At 38.6% G+C, this 16,550-nt stretch overlaps 1 protein-coding gene across 5 annotated transcripts in view; it reads right to left on the reverse strand.

The window, feature by feature from the left end:
• Positions 1–1,137: 1,137 nt before the first annotated feature.
• Positions 1,138–16,550, reverse strand: part of Prkd1 (protein kinase D1) — a 350,980-nt gene continuing 335,567 nt past the window's right edge. For 2 of the 5 annotated variants that reach the window (XM_051145725.1, XM_051145708.1), the window contains 2 exons: positions 3,409–3,494; positions 1,247–2,239 (listed from right to left, as the gene is read on the reverse strand). In XM_051145725.1, coding sequence (XP_051001682.1) covers positions 2,021–2,239; positions 3,409–3,494 — 305 coding nt within the window. In that variant the 3' untranslated portion in view covers positions 1,247–2,020. Of the gene's footprint in view, positions 2,240–3,408; positions 3,495–16,550 lie in introns of all 5 variants that reach the window. The other 3 variants (XM_051145734.1, XM_051145700.1, XM_051145716.1) reach the window with 3 other exon arrangements.

Genomic DNA, 16,550 nt, shown 5'->3' on the forward strand with positions numbered 1-16,550 from the left:
ATAGCTTATGATACATTTAACATTAATCATTGTAATTTAAGTTATGATACTCTAGTGTATATTATGGACAAATTGAGAAAAGATTTATATTCTTTTACCCCTTTACCCTTGAATTTTCTCACTAATCTTTTGTCATAGAAAAGATGTTGTTCATATCCCTATGATTTCCAGTGTACTATTAGTTAACCTGTTCTTTTCTGCCAACCTAAGGAGACATCTTTATGCTTCTGTATGCTGTCACTGGAAATGAGTGTGCACTAGAATGTGCACACACACACAGAGACACAATCTATATCTTACCCTATCTCACTCCTAAAGCAATAGACTTAGATACAGAATGTTTTAGACTTACTTGTTTAAAATCTAGTAAAAACAAAGAGATTAAATGCCTGACACATCAAATATTCTTGTTTCATTCCACTAAGTTGAAATAATTCAGTCTTAATATTCTGATGTATTCAAGTGCCTTTCAACAACTATTCTTTGAAGCATAAACTAATATTTTCTGTCATATATTATTCCACTGTCATCCCTCTGAAAGAAAAAACCCACATCACCTTACTTTGTGTGCCTGTTAAGTCTAGTCAGCACAATGCTACTTTTCTCTTCTCTAGTTGAATAATATTGTTTCAGTGGTTGTTCTTATTGGTTATTTTTTCAGTTTTTTGGTAGTTTATTTCAAAACCATCTTCCTTATATCACACAAAATAAACCTGAGTCAGTCTTTAACTATGTCTCTGATTTATGATGTCGGGAAACTACACTGAGTTTGCAGCTTGTAATGTGCAACTTCTGACTCCAAGTTCTTGTTTGTCTTCATTCAGTTTTCTCTTAAAAGCCTCCTTTCCAACTAGGTTAGGTGACATGCTTCTTTATAGGCTGGAGAGATGGTTCAGCAGTTAAGAGCACTGAGTGATCTTGCAGAGGACCGGAGTTCAATCCCAGCACACATACAGTGGATCACAGTTGCCTGTAATTTCTGTTCCAAGGGACCTCTTCTAACCTACCTCCACAGGGATCAGGCACACACATGGTGAGCAGACAAACATGCAAGGCAAAACATTTATATGACAAAAGTAAATAGAGATATGAAAATTGTAAAAAGGCTTCTCTACACTTGATGTCTACAGTCTACATGCTAGGCATGATACATTTTTCCTGGTTTTTGATCAAATACCTCTGAACTTCACTGTCATAAAAAGAAGACCACAGATTGTAAGTAAAAATAATTTTATTAGACTGACACCAATTTTGAGAAGAATATTTATTTCTCATTATTGAAAATACATAAAAGGCCGACATTTGCTGAGTTGCTGGTTTTCCTTCATCTAGCTGGTATTGTAAGAAAGGAAGAAATGCATCCAGTATGTACAGCAGTTTACATTCTAAGGCATTTAGGCTTAGAGCGATAGCTCCACATATTGAGGTGTGCTTACTGGAGTTTAAATACACTGAGGCATACCAGATGGGCAGAGGATTTAAAACCATACAGTAAAACCATTTTCATGCATCTCAATCTTAGGACTTTATATGCCCTTTCCCCATCTCCATCCCCCACTACACACACACTCTTGTGCATTTTGAGTTGTTCACAGAACACCAGCAAATTATCTACTCCTCAAGAGTTTGCTTACAACACAACTATCAATGGGGCACACCAAACACAATGATGTCATGGGTAGGTGCTGGCTCTTACCAAAATGAGGCTCTGGTAGGAAAAACACTGATTTGCAAAGGCACAGTGGAGACAGGTTTAATGTATTAAATATAACATAAATCATTCACAATAACAAGTTTAGTGTTTCTGGGAACTTTTGTTAATACAACACAGTTGGTCACACAAAATACAAATGCTTCTGTTGATTTGTCTTGGCAACTTAGATGCATCAACAGTGCTAACAGTTTAACAGCTTTGTTCTCATCTGACAGAAAATAATGGCAGTTCTGCAAGGCAAATGTTAAACCTGACCGTATGTATTTATTAATTCCACAGTGTTTTGACAGATTAGAGAGGATGGAATCAGAGGATGCTGACACGCTCACTGAGGGCTTTCATCTCTCTCTCTTCAGTCTCAGGACTGTCGCTGTGGCTAGCATTCAGACTGATCAGGTGTGAGGGGTACGGCAGGCCCTGCTCACCTGCATACTGTTCCCACCTCGAGTCATCGCTTTCGTGGGTAATATAGCGTTCTCCAATTCTGCACTCCAGTTCCCGTAAATCTAACCAGGTCTGATAGTCCTGAAGAAGAAATCCCAAAATATCACCACAGAGATCATTGCAACTTGTCATGCTTTTTCTATGTTGGCAGTTCTTATCGGCTGTGAGGTGACCTTTCCTTTCTGTTCTCTCTGCTGCCTGACTCACCAGTACCAAGGTCATCCTATTTGCTTAACCTTACACTATGCATGGTGCTTTGTAGGATGCCATGGCTCCAAATACATATAATTAATGCGTATAGTCAAATAATTAGGAATGTTGACATTGTTTAGCAGTTTAATGGCTATAAGTAATCCTTCACTATTTCAGAATGTCATTTTCTAAACTTTGACACTCAATATGGAAACAGCAAATTTTTAAGAGAGAATACAGTACACATCCATACTTTGCATTTGCTATGTATTTATACCCATGCATAATATCCTGGGACTTTGTTTTTTTTTAATTTTTTTATTAATTTATTCTTGTTACATCTCAATGGTTATCCCATCCCTTGTATCCTTCCATTCTTCCCTCCCTCCCATTTTCCCATTATTCTCCTCCCCTATGACTGTTCCTGAGGGGGATTACCTCCCCCTGTATATGCTCATAGGGTATCAAGTCTCTTCTTGGTAACCTGCTGGTAAACTTTAAGCCCCTACCCAGATCTAGCGAATTGTCAGAACATTCTCCACAGTTGAGTGGAGAGTGGGATATGACTTTCTCACGTACTCTGGTGCCTCACATTTGACCATGTCCCCTGGAGGGGAAGACCTGGTGGCACTCAGAGGAAGGACAGCAGGTTATCCTGGGACTTTGAGATAGAGCTTCCAAATGAGACTAGTGTATAGGCAGATGTGCATCTATTGGGACAATGGTCAGGATTAAGTATACAGATGCTTTCCAAATCTTGTCTTTTGAGTTCTGATATGATTCTTAATATATATTTTGGGTTGAAGGCTGGACTCTGCGCATGTATTGTGTGCATGTGAGTGCCTTCATTAAATCTTTCCAGTAGAAAGAGGGATATTTAGAAACAATAACTGTTATTAAATCCCAAGAAGTCACATGCATTTTGGAAAAAATAATGTTAGGGTAATTACACCTGTATAAATATGAAAAAAGATTTCTACAGCTAATATAAAAAATCTTATATAAATAATTGGAAGTAAGCCCTAGTAAAAAAAAAAAAAGCCACAAATGACTTTTACCTGTAGCCAAGGATGACTCAAGGTTTTATCCACACTGTAGCGCTTTCTCATTTTCACTTGTAGCAAGTTATTGATAAGATCAATGGCTGAAAATTAATTATTAACATCATTGTTAAAGATAGTTACTAGTGATGTAATGAATATGTAATTCACTTAGAGTCTTGATCACATCTGCTAGTCCGGAGATGGAAGAGCACTACTGTGATAACGGTGAGACATGAAAAGACTTACCTGAGAATTCTGAAGCCTCAGTTTTCACTTATTTTTAGATAAAAAATAAAGCAAGTTGGAATTAATGGGGGAAGTATTTTAATTTATTGCACAGTGTGAATTTTAATTTGGGTACTCTGTAATATGCTTTTTCAATGTAAGAATTTTAATATTAGTAATTTTAAATGTCTTTAACAAATATAAGACTAGTATTCAGGAGATAAAAATCACTAATTTTGTTATAAAATCTAGTCTATAATTGAATACATATAAAGGAGATTGTGAGTTTCAATTAGCTGGATGTAGTAGGTGAACAGGCTTAGGTGACAGGATTGTTACACATTCAAGGCTTGCCTGAGGCATTGTGTGAGATTCTGTTTTGAAACAGATACAAAATAAAATAAAATAAATAGAAAAAAATAAAATACTTGATTAAAGTATAGCTCTGTGGATATTATATATTCTAGAAAAATATATAGCACAACGTGAATCACGTTTCAGGATATACCAGTTACCAACAAGCATATCTGTTCTGTGGGAAATGACTTTATGTTAGAAAGTTTTCTTTTGTTTTTAAATGACAACATATTAGATTTATATTGACAATCATAGACTTCTGGTGCAAGACAAGTTTTGCTCCCTGAGGAGTTAGAATTGCTGTCCACTCAGCTTCCTACTCTGCCCTCTTGGGGTTCCTGTGCATAGAATTTAGAAAGAAAAAGTGATTTTTCTATATTTGTGCTGTACAAAGTATCTAACAAGAAGACATATGGTAATGCTCTCAGCATTTAACTGTTGGGGAGTTGTATTTTCAACTTACACTACATTTTACTCTTAAAGTAAATATTCCATTTTTGACTCATTTTCATAACTTCACTGTTTCATTTTATTGTCCCCCAAAGTGAAGTACACAAAGACCACAAGCACTTGCCCTTGAGCATATAGCTTCTCTGACCGCCACCCTACCCCAGGCCTGAAGCCTAGTCATAAATTTTTCTACTGAAAGCCTTAATATTTGAAAAACTGAGAATTAACTCCCCAAGTTTCCCCAACCAGCAACTTTTGATAAGGAATTTCTGAAGAGCTCCAGCGTCTGATATACATCAGCCTGTGTGGTCTTAAAACTCCAGACTGACATAAGGGTCCACGGTATCAAACCTGCAACTTTCAGTCTGAAGAAATTCAAATCCTCTGTTATTGAGCAAAAAAAATTAGGTCTTTTAATTTTTTGGCATCTAGGAGTTTTCTTTTGGTTCTAATATTTATAGTCTTTTCCTACACTGATGGGGCTACACAATCAACACCAACTTTTTGATTAGGGAAATTAAATGTAACAGCACACTTTGAAAGGCCACCTCTGCCTATCAATCCTGCCTTGGTGAGGGTACCTGAGGAAGCAGGGTACTTAGTACAATTTCAGAGTCCAGGCATGTGTTTCCTGTGAGCTTTTGAAAGTATAGTTCTCTCAGTGTACAGTGTGTTGGGCATGGGCTTTAAAACATCCATTCATATGATTTACTTGCTGGTGAGAAAAGTGCACCTTCCATTCTGGCTGCTGTGAAGTCACGGAGCAAAAATGGAGGACAAGGGGTGAAGGGAGTGCTCATGTGCTACGGTTAGCACGCAGCAGCATTACACTTCTCCAAGCACTGCAGGGCATAAGTACACGTTATTAATTCACTCATTCTACTCTGAGTTCTATAATTAGGAAGGTGGGAGTACAGTAACTCAACAAAAGGTCTGGTTTGTGCCCAAATGGGCCACAGCAGTAAATCATGCTGCCTAATGGATAGGGAAGTCCTGGCAGAGGAGAAACTAGCCGTGTCTACGGGGAAAAGCAAAAGGGGAATATGGAAAAATCGCTCTGAATGAAGCACATGCTCCCAGGCCCTTGTGACCTGAATAAGCACAGCAGAGCAATGAGGTACATCTAAGAGAAAGCACTTTAGACTTCGAGGTGAGATATGTGAAGTGGGGTACGTGAGTGGGTACTCAGTAAAAATAAGTTCACTTCTGGCTTTGAGAGCACTGCTTCCTTGGAGACTCTCAGAACAATTCCATTAATCAAGTTCCATACAACGTGGCCTCAACTTCATGATCCAAAATGTCTTCCAATAAATCCACTGTGCATGCATGTGCCTATGCGTGCGCGTGTGTGTAAAGCCACACCTACCCTTTTTACACAGTTTCTGGGGATAGAACTCAGGTTCTGTGAGACAGCCATATCACACTCTCCACCCAACTGTGGAGAATATTCTGACCATTGGCTAGATCTGGGAAGGGGTTTAAAGTTTACCTCCTGTATTGTCCTTGGCTGGTGCCTTAGTTTGAGCAGGACCCCTGGGCCCAAATCTGCCTATCATATTGTTCTACTTGTAGATTTCTAGGACCCTCTGTATCCTTTTATTTTGCTATTCTCCCATGCGTCTCTCATTTAGAGTCCCAATAGGATGCCTTCCCCTCTGTCCCAGTTTCCTGGTAAGTGAAGGCTTTCGTGGGACATGCCCCTTGGGCTAGTATGCAGATATAAGTGAGTATATACCATTTGATTCTTTCTGCTTCTGGGTTAACTCACTCATTATGATCATTTCTAGCTCAATCCATTTATCCACAAATTTCGGGAATTCCTTGTTTTTAACAGGAGGTAAACTTTAAACCCCTTCCCAGATCTAGCCAATGGTCAGAATATTCTCCACAGTTGAGTGGAGAGTGTGATATGACTGTCTCACGTACTATGGTGCCTCACATTTGACCATGTCCCCTGGAGGGGAAGAACTGGTGGCACTCAGAGGAAGGATAGCAGGTAGCCAAGAAGAGACTTGATACCCTGTGAGAATATATAGGGGGAGGTAATCCCCCTCAGGAACAGTCATAGGGGAGGGGAATAATGGGAAAACGGGGGGGGGGAGGAATGGGAGGATACAAGGGATGGGATAAACATTGAGATGTAACAAGAATAAATTAATAAAAAAAAAAAAAAAAGAACTCAGGTTCTGTGCTTGCATCCACATTTCAAAGACATCTAAATTCCATTCCTTTCCCTTCACTGTGCCTCTCTTTTCTCTTTACAGGCCATATCTAGGCTGATACGATAACTGGCTAATAAGAGTTTATCACAGCTGGATGTGGAGGTGCACACCTGTAATCCCAGCACTATGGGAGGCAGAGGCAGGTGGATCGCTGTGAATTTGAGGCCAGCCTGGTCTACAAAGTGAGTCCAGGACAGCCAAGGCTACACAGAGAAACCCCACTTTAAAACAAAACAAAACAAAAACACTCCCAAAAAAGCTTATCACTTGGAGGACTGGACAGATGACTCAGTTTTTAAGAACACATCCTGCTCTTTCAGGAAACTTGAGTTTTGCTCCCAGTACCCATGTTCAGTGGCTTCTAACTGCTTGTAACTCCAGTTCCAGGAGATTCACCCCCTCCACTGTCCTCTAAGATCATCTGTTCAAAGATGGCATACACTCAGGCATAGAAACATACACACATTAATTTAACAAATTAGAACACCTATCATAGGTATGTACCAATTACACATTCATTAGTTTATTCACCAAATATTTTCAAGCAATACCTGTTGGGAACTAGTTTGAGAAGCTGGCAATCTGGGTGTAATGTCAAAGGCACCAACCAGCTCACGCCATTCCCTTCCTGCATGGACTACAAACTGACAACTTTCACACTCTACTCAATGAAAAGGAATTTTCTTTCTTAAGTTGCCCAGACTGGTCCTATTTGTATGTTAGGTGTTTTAGATGGAGAGCTATATTGTTAGACACAGCAGCTTTCAGTCTCTTCCGGCCTCGTATTAACAGTGACTCTAATAGTCTATAAGGCCAGAGTCTCCTTACACAGCTTTCTGCTAATAGCCACTAGACTTTGACCAGAGTCTCCTTACACAGCTTTCTGCTAATAGCCACTAGACTTTTCAAACATTGTTGCTAACATTTTGCATAAATTTGCTCATTGTTAATTAACAGTTTGGTTTACACAATATTTTTTCACACAGGCATTCTTTATATGACCTAAGAGTAAAAAAGATTTTATTCTTAAAAATATTCTTAACAATATTGCATCCATATCTGATTTAGTATAATAATAGCTTCAATTTCTAATTCTAGTGGAAAAGAAAAAGCCGCAGTTACCCAAACCCATAACTTGGTCAAAGTCAGGTGGTTCTGAAGCAATAGGGCTGAAGCTGCAACCCAGGGGACCCAGCATCACAGGTTGGGCTGTTATACAATATGGCAGACAGAAGCCACATTATGCTGCAAATGCATTATTGCTGGCAATGCCGTCGTTTATCAATTTTATAATTGTTTTCTAATTATAAACTTTACACAATTATGTTTCAGCACACTTTTGCATATTGAATTCAGGGTGTCTTATGTTTCATTGTGACTGCAGCCCACAATTCAGCCCTCCAGGGATACTCTGAATGTAATAGGATTTCCTTTTGTGAGTTCTTTTACCCCTACATATGAATAAGCCAATTTGCTTTGTGTTAGCACCATTATTAGAACTTTTTTGGGACAAAGCACTGAACTTTAAACATAGAACTTTCTGGCTATCTCCTAAATCACACTTGTAACTACCAGGACTACTCATTATTTCTTGAGCACATTTTTCTACTACAATGTTCCCATCTAGTTCACACCTCATTATCTCCAACAGGCCATTATAGGAGGTTTCCCATCTGTCATTGATGCTACTCTCTATATCCCAAACTCACAATCCTATTTAAAATGAGGGTAGCTATTCTGCCATAAATAATCCCTGGTAAACAAATTCTGACAAATACTGACTTTTAGTCATTTCTCCTAATGACCAAGATTGGCTTTCTGTTTTTTTTTTTTTTTTTGTAACAACTAATTAGTCATTGATTATGAAAGCCTGTCAGAAATCGTCTTAGATTCGTGGCGAATGAGTCCTGCATTGACTTTCCTTTTATGAGATTTAGGCAACTGTAGCTTGTTTTGTACACTTTAGGATCTATCTCACTTCAATCATGGATCACTCCAAAGTGCATAGCCATAAGCTCCTATCAGCCCCTTAAGGAATTCAAAAAGCTTTTGTCTCTCATCTGCTACTGAGTTCATAATTACACTTCCATGTCTTCCCTGCTTCTAGTTCCCAGCAGACACTGCTGTGGATACTTCACCAAGAGAAAAGTACTAAGTGAAGGAAAATGAATGGCAGTGACAAAATAGAAATTCTAGTGAGAACAGTCTCCAAAGTGGGCAGAAAAAGGCCAAGGTGTTCCAGCCTTAGTAGTCAATCTGAAAAAAAAAATCAGGATGCTAACATCCACATATGAAAAGAAAATATTTGTTTCCTTGGATATGGGTTATCTCACTCAGAATGATTGTTTTGAGCTCTATCCAATTACCAGCAAACTTCATTGTTCCTAAAAGCTGAATCCTTTCCCATTGTATAAGTTTCCCATTGTATACTAAGTTTCATTACCCATTCACCAATTGATTGGCACCAAGGCTATTTCCAATTTCTGGCTACTATGAATAGAGCAGCAATGAACACAGATGAGCAAGTATCTCTGTAGAAAGATGTTAGCTTTAAGTTTTAGATATGTGTGTTTCAAACTGAATAATAAAGAGGTTAAGTAGTTAGTAAAGGACCAGAGGTGAAGAGGGTTCCTCCTAGGAAGGGAGAATAGAATACAGTGGTATAAAGAGATAAAGGCGAGACTAGGAGAATTAAATGGGGAGGGGAATGGAGGGGCAAGATATATAGGAGGGAACACGGGAAAAGGCAACTAATACTGAAGGCCTTTTGAAAAGTCATATAAAATCCCACCACTCTAGAAGTTTCCTAAAATATATACATATGCGAAAGAAATCAAAATGAAGTCACCATATAGTAGGGAAGACAATGTCATAAGTTTGCATCTTATGCACCAGGTAAAATCCCCTTGTTGAGTTGTTGACCCAAGGCATCTTAAAGAACCCCCAAAACACCACAAGCTATTGCCAAGGCTTTTGCTTGCCCTTCACAACTTTATGGTAAAGCCTTCTTGCTAAAGACATAATTTAGTTATGTCACTGAACATCAAGAAATCCAAGAGGTGCCCAACTAGAAGTGTCCCTCCTACTGAGTAGAATTCTTAACGTTGGAAGGTAGTCTGCATGCTATAGAAGGAAAATAATCATCAATATGATTCAGTTACAAATTCTGAAACTACAACTGTGACCTATCTGGAAGATATGCTACTGCAATAGTGGCACAAATGTTATCATAATTACCAATAATTTTCCTTACACTTAAGGCCTATACCATTAGATAAAACCCATACCTGCAACTGCTAAAGTGTTCACGAACCTGAGAATCAATAGGTCATAAGCCCTAGGTACATTTTACTATTTTTCTGTTAATGAAATATAGCAATAAAATGACCACCAAGGACATATTCTGATGCATCACTCAGCCCTCATAAGAGACGCATGTTATTTTTTGAAGTACTCTGTAATTAACACAGAGACTGACAACTGGATGGTGTATAAACTTAACCCTAGTTGGGCACGTAACCCTTATCGGGATGTCTTTATAAAACCCTTCTCCTCAAGACTTAGAGATATACATAAAATAAGAGGTGGAAAGAGCGTAAGAGCTAGTCTATGAATTAGTCCAAGGAAACAGCATCTTCCATAAACAAGAGGACTGATGCATGTACATACGAACACATGGACACTGTGGTCACATGCCCAGTAGCTGCACATGTTTGAATCAGACAAAATCCCAGCACCAAGGAGGGGATGTGGACACAAGTGTCCAGCCCTAACCAAGAAGCTCTTTGCAATTAATACCTGCTAGGAGAGGGAAAATCAGGTTTCTCCAATGGATGTTGCTGGGTATATCAATCACACTTAAGGGTAGAACATACTCAGAAGGACTTGGTCAACACGAAACAGATCCCATGGTATTTGGATATTTGTGGGGGGGGGGCATGTGCGGGTGCTTTCTTTTTCATTTTTTTTTGTCTTATTTGTTTTGATTTTAAGGGGTTTGTTATTGTTGTGTCTTTTGGTTTTGTTTTCATTTTGGTATAAGTTCTTGGCTTGTAACTGTCTGCCTAGTAGTTTTTTTCATTACCTATCACAACAGGGATTAAAACATCAGTAAAACTACTGCACCAACCAAGGACAATACATGCAGTAAACATCAAACCCCTACCCGGATCTAGCCAATGGACAGGATATTCTCCACAGTTGAGTGGGGAGAGGGGACTGACTCTGACATGAACTCTAGTGCTCCATATTTGACCATGTCCCCTTGGTGGGAAGGCCTGGTGGCACTCAGAGGAAGGATATGCAGGCTACCAAGATGAGACTTAATACCCTATGATGATATAGTGGGGGAAGGAGGTCCCCCTTGGTCACATAGGCGAGGGGATAGGGTGCAAGTGGGAGGAAGGGAGGAACAGGAGGATATAAGGGATGGGATAACAACTGACATGTACTCTGAATAAATTAATTAAACAATTTCACCACACACATTCTTGAACACAATGGACCCTCTGGAAAGTGTTAGGACAGGTAAAGCTCTATAGAGCTCATGGCGAGGTGCACAAGGAGAGCCAAGGAAGCTGCAATTGAAGGATATATGAAGATGCTGACAGCTTAATGTTTAATAGGCAAAAAATTGCTCCAAGAATATAGGTATTTAGATTCTATTTTCTTCTGGCATCAAAGCCTGAATTAACAGTGAAACTACAAACGACACTTTAGTCTTTCTGTATTTCAAAGCAAACATCGCGTATGTGGATAACAACTCCTTCTGAGTGTGTACAAGATATACCAGCACTGCTGTGGACAAACTGAACGCTTGTAGGACACCCTGGAAAGATCTGCCACTGACACTTTTTCATAGCTAGCATGTAGGGTCGTCAGTGTACAGCAGGTTCTAGGAAGAACCTCCATCCATAAAAGTTTAGTTCCTTTGAGGTCAGACAAATGAGGTATTCATTTTTCACTAAACTTGATGTGTCTATAAAACAAAAGATGAATCTGAACTTAAGGTATTAGAAAACTGCTAACATACCATTGGTAGCTTCAATGTATCAGGCAGGAAATTAAATGGCTTCTTTCTCAGGTCTAAGTTTTAACATCCATATTGTGGCATGTAGTCTTATGGTTTAGTTATACTTTTTATTAAATACTTTTACATATACATTTATATTAGTACACGTATACAATGAACTACCTACAGCAAGCAGAACCATGAAACAGTCAGCAATTATATGTATATATATATGTGTGTGTGTGTATGTACGTACGTATGTATGTATGTATGTATGTATGTATGTATGTATGTTATATTCATAGTGTTTTGGCTATTTGTATTTGGCAGCCTTGAAGAAAACATCTTTCCTATATTGGTGAGTCTGAAATTCTGAATGTAAATCAGTATCTATCTTATCTCATCATTATCAACTTAAAACATCTATCTAGACCTAAAAAATCTTAGCCCCTCGTTTTACAATTAAGCTTAGTTACTTTTATGCTTACTATCCTCAAATTTCTCTGCAACCAGCCTGTTCAGGTTGATAGTTTCAGATTAGAAACCAGTTTAGAGAAATGCTCTTTGGATGGAGCCATCACCAGCCACCCTCTAGGCTCTTCTCTCCAAGGCAGGGGTACACCCCCAGCTTCTTTCAACGCTACCTCTGACTGCTGAAGTGCACTGCTTACTACTTCTCCCCCTTTGCTCGGCTTCACGCTGATGGGAACTTGTGTGTTTATTTTAAAAATCATTTTGCATCCCTTAACATTCCAGCTCTCAACCCAGCATGCCGTTGCCCGGCAACACTAACTGGGACTCTCCTCTCGGGCTGCAACCAGAGGCTGCCGGCAGCTAACAAGGCCACTGGAAATCATCATCTCACTCATCCTGAGTCAATTACTGGAATCCAATGAAGTGCAAGACCTTTAGCGACTCAAGTCGATGGCTTTCCTGCTCTTCGTTCTTTCCTCTGCAGAAAGTATTCTATCAATGGTGACTCTGTTTCACATTCAATTGCATTTTCTTCTGAAGATCAGCAGTACAATCTTGGAAACCAGGAATTGTTTCAACACAAGCATACAGAGGTTATCTAACTCATGCCCGACTGACTCAAAATTTAAGCCAGCAACACAAATATATTTCTGTCACAGATTGTTCTCTATTTCCACTGCACACTAAAATCCTGAGAGTTATGCTCCTAAACTTGAATACTCAAACCAGAGAGAGGTAGAAATCTCCAGGTGAGGAGTTTCTAGGTAGGCAATGGGAATTAGAAGTGCCTTAGGCATTTCTATTATGCTCAGGGCTTGAACTTGGCTGCTAAACTTTTTTTTCAGACTTTTCCATACATTTCAAACAGAAGTTTGAGGATTTAAACAGAAGATTCTGGATTTATAGGTTTTGACGGAGGGTGATGGTGTGTACTGTCCATGGATCCAGGCCAGTGCTGGGATTGGGGGATTTTAGGACAGATTTTGTGTTGCAAGGAGTTGAAGGTACAAGAACACTGAAAGTGGTTAATAGCTTGTTTACTATGGACCCAGGGACCATGGAATAGAAGTTTATAAATATAAAGAAAAATATACCAAAAAAACTATTCTGAAGCATACTTTGCTCAATACTTTAGGATAAAGACTCAATGGGAGCTTTCAGGCTAACTTCTGTGCAGAAAATGCTGATAATATTAGTAACCAAGTTGGATTATACAAATAAATAATTCCTAAAATGGCTACAGTCTAGAGCAATGGGTAATCCTGGTAAGAAAACATTTCTTGCCAAATGAAGCTAGGTCCTGTATTCGGATCCCTCAGTCCTCTACCCCTAACTTCTGTTTGCAGATTTCGGCAATATGGGTTACTAACAATAGGTATAAGAATAAATTAAAGCCTTAAAATGCACAGCTACTCATTATGATTCTTATTGTCCCCAAATCAAATGTTGTGCCATTTGAAATGTTTTAAAATGAAGGCAGTACTGGCTTCACACTATCATCAACCAATTATCACCATCATCATCGTCACCACTACCACCACCATCATCATCACTATTGCATAGTTTTACCATGTAGCCCAGGTTGGCTTTCAACATCTGGTCATTGGTTCCTAACTGCTGAGATTACAGGAGTGTGCCACTATGTTGGTAACATTATACTTAACAAGAGTCACTGAATCCAAAGTTAAAACTGTTCTAAGAATCTATTTAAAAGTAACAGAAGAAAAAAAAAAGTCACCAAAGCAAAGAATCGATGGCTAAAATTGTCCCACCAGTGTGCTGAAATGCAGAAGAAAGGCTTCTGCTCATGGCATTAGGCTCTAACTAAGAGCACTTGGGTCCTTCTTATCCTGCATATTTCCGATGACTGGAGGAAATTGAAAGTATTCTGAATAATGGCTCAGAGGCTTGGTACAGTCTAGGGCAATATAAGTTCTAGATAAGAAAATTTAAAGTTTTCCTAATTTATGATTTAATGTTTTGGAGGATTCTCATCTGCTCTTGTGGATAGAAGCAAACATCAAATATCTAACCACATCTCTACTCAGAATCACCAAGGCTTGTATGAGCTGTATTTTAGCTCAAATATATTATAAGTTGAGAAGCAAAATTTTCCATTTTTATTCAAATATTACACAAATAATCTAATATTGTAGGGACAAGTAAACAACCAACTTTGAAGATTTATAATATCAACTGTCCTGATAAGAGTTCCAGCCATTCTTGCAAACTGCCATTTAGCAGAGAAAAATCACAGTAATCACATTAAACTTGCACTCCTGATCAATGAATCCCTTCCTAGTGGGACAAGATTTCCCATATTACTGGGCTAGGAAGGATTTATGCACATAAGAACATATTACACTCACTCCATTGGTGGATATTTTTCTCCAAATCACCATGCACCACAACCTCACTAGTGTCAAGTCCCTCTTTAATGAATAAAATGAAAGGCCCTTCTAAAAATTAAACATAGCTCCAGAGTTTTAAATTGAGATCATTTAAAAAGTTAACCTCCCCATAGAGGTTCTGACCCACATAATAAACTTCACTGTATCAATTGTGATTGCATTCTTGGCACCCAGTCAGCACTCTGAAGCACTTCTCTGGGTAAGCCCAGCACCTCTCCTGCGTGCTGTTACGGCTGACAGTGGTGTTAATATGTTGACAAATCAATCTATTCATTAATATTCAGCTGGCTTGTTGGATCTGCAAGCCTCATAAACTGTTATAACACAGTTTAATTATTAATATGACAATTGTCTTTCTTTTGTTTCCCATACCGTTGGATTTCTGGGTCTTATCAAACCGAAGCTTACATTCACTGAGCTTCCTTTTTTGTTTTGAACAATATTGTGTGAAAGGAGGACGGACCTACAGCTGGTTCCATTTCATGGCAAAGCACTACTTAGGAAGTGTTTAGCATTCTGGAACACTGTTGCGTTTTGAAAACATACCATGTGGTGATGGTGCTTGGCTTTTATTTAGTTTTCTTTGTATTTGTACTGGCTGTATTTTTCGATTGGGGGAGGGGAAACACACTTGCAGCCAATTTTATTTGAACTTATCAAGTTGAGTGGCAAAACTACTTTAAAATAAAATGTGAATGTTTTGATACATTTACTGGTATCTCACAGCGAATGGATACTTTGAGGTATCATACAATCTACAATATACAGCTGAGAATTGAGCTTAACTCAAGAGCCATGCTTATCAGAGAGGAAAGAGGCATAAATATTATGGTTGATGCTGTTAGGGCTCACTAGTGGAAGAAACCTGTTGTCACCAAATCATCACAATTTGAAAATTAATTAATGTTGCAGTAAGGACAAGGTTGGAGATCAGTGTCAGGTTATTTCCATTTTCCTCCATATATATATATATATATATTATGTCAAGCCTTCCTCTTTGAAAAGAATTCTTGATAATACCAACTAGTCATGTGACTCCAGTTCTGAGCAGCAACAACACTGCAGGTGGCCTGGGAATAGGTGCTCCTTCAAACTTCACCTGTGAACACAGAAAATGATCTTCTGTCTGCAGGGGTCAGGTGCTCCTTCTGAGACAATTTCCCTGGCTGCCCCTGTGTTGATTACTGCCTTTTCGCCTCTCTAATGGCATATAAAGGAATATCAAAACTCAGAAGGAAAAAAAAAAGTAATTTCTTCACTGCCCATTACTGGCCTTCCTCAAATGTAATGCACATCTCTAATTGAGCACATGAATTTGATGATGGCAATGCACCATTACTCTAACCAATGCTTTCAAATTCATCACTGCAGGGATGTCCTTACTCACTTAATGAGGCAATGTACGTGGAAGCAAATTATGTCTCACTTCACCAGCCTTGCAGCCCTCTGTGTTTGGTTATCTGTACAATTTTTCTCCTTCTAAGAATAACTCTGGAGAAATCAAAAGCTGTAAAATCGAGTCATACATGTAAAAGAACCACAGAATCATGTGCTATGATTCTGATAAGATGAAGGGATATGGGAAACAAGAGTTGCATTGACATATACACTTGGAAATTCTCCTTTGTGTGGGCGGGGCAGACTTAGGTTCATGATGGCATCTGCCTCATCTACTCAGTCATACTGTCAAGACAGGTGTTACAGAGAAGAAAATCAAAGAGCTTGGTGGTGAATAATATTTTTGTTCAAATTTATATGTATTTTACTTAAGTTTCAAATAACTTTTAGGCCACTTGTGGCAGGATTATATTTACACCAAAGTAAACGAAACAATCCACAACTTATTTCTCGACCCTTCTTTTGTTCCATAAAACTGTTTTTTTTTTATTATTTAAAAGCTATCACACACAATTATGAAAAGGAAAGTTAGAAATCAAAATTAACTCCCCTCTTCTCACTACTTAGAAAAAACATCTATTTAACCTACTTTTCTACTGATTCTCTATA

This window comes from Acomys russatus, chromosome 1, assembly GCF_903995435.1.
Source record: "Acomys russatus chromosome 1, mAcoRus1.1, whole genome shotgun sequence".
NCBI classification, from domain to species: Eukaryota; Metazoa; Chordata; class Mammalia; order Rodentia; family Muridae; genus Acomys; species Acomys russatus.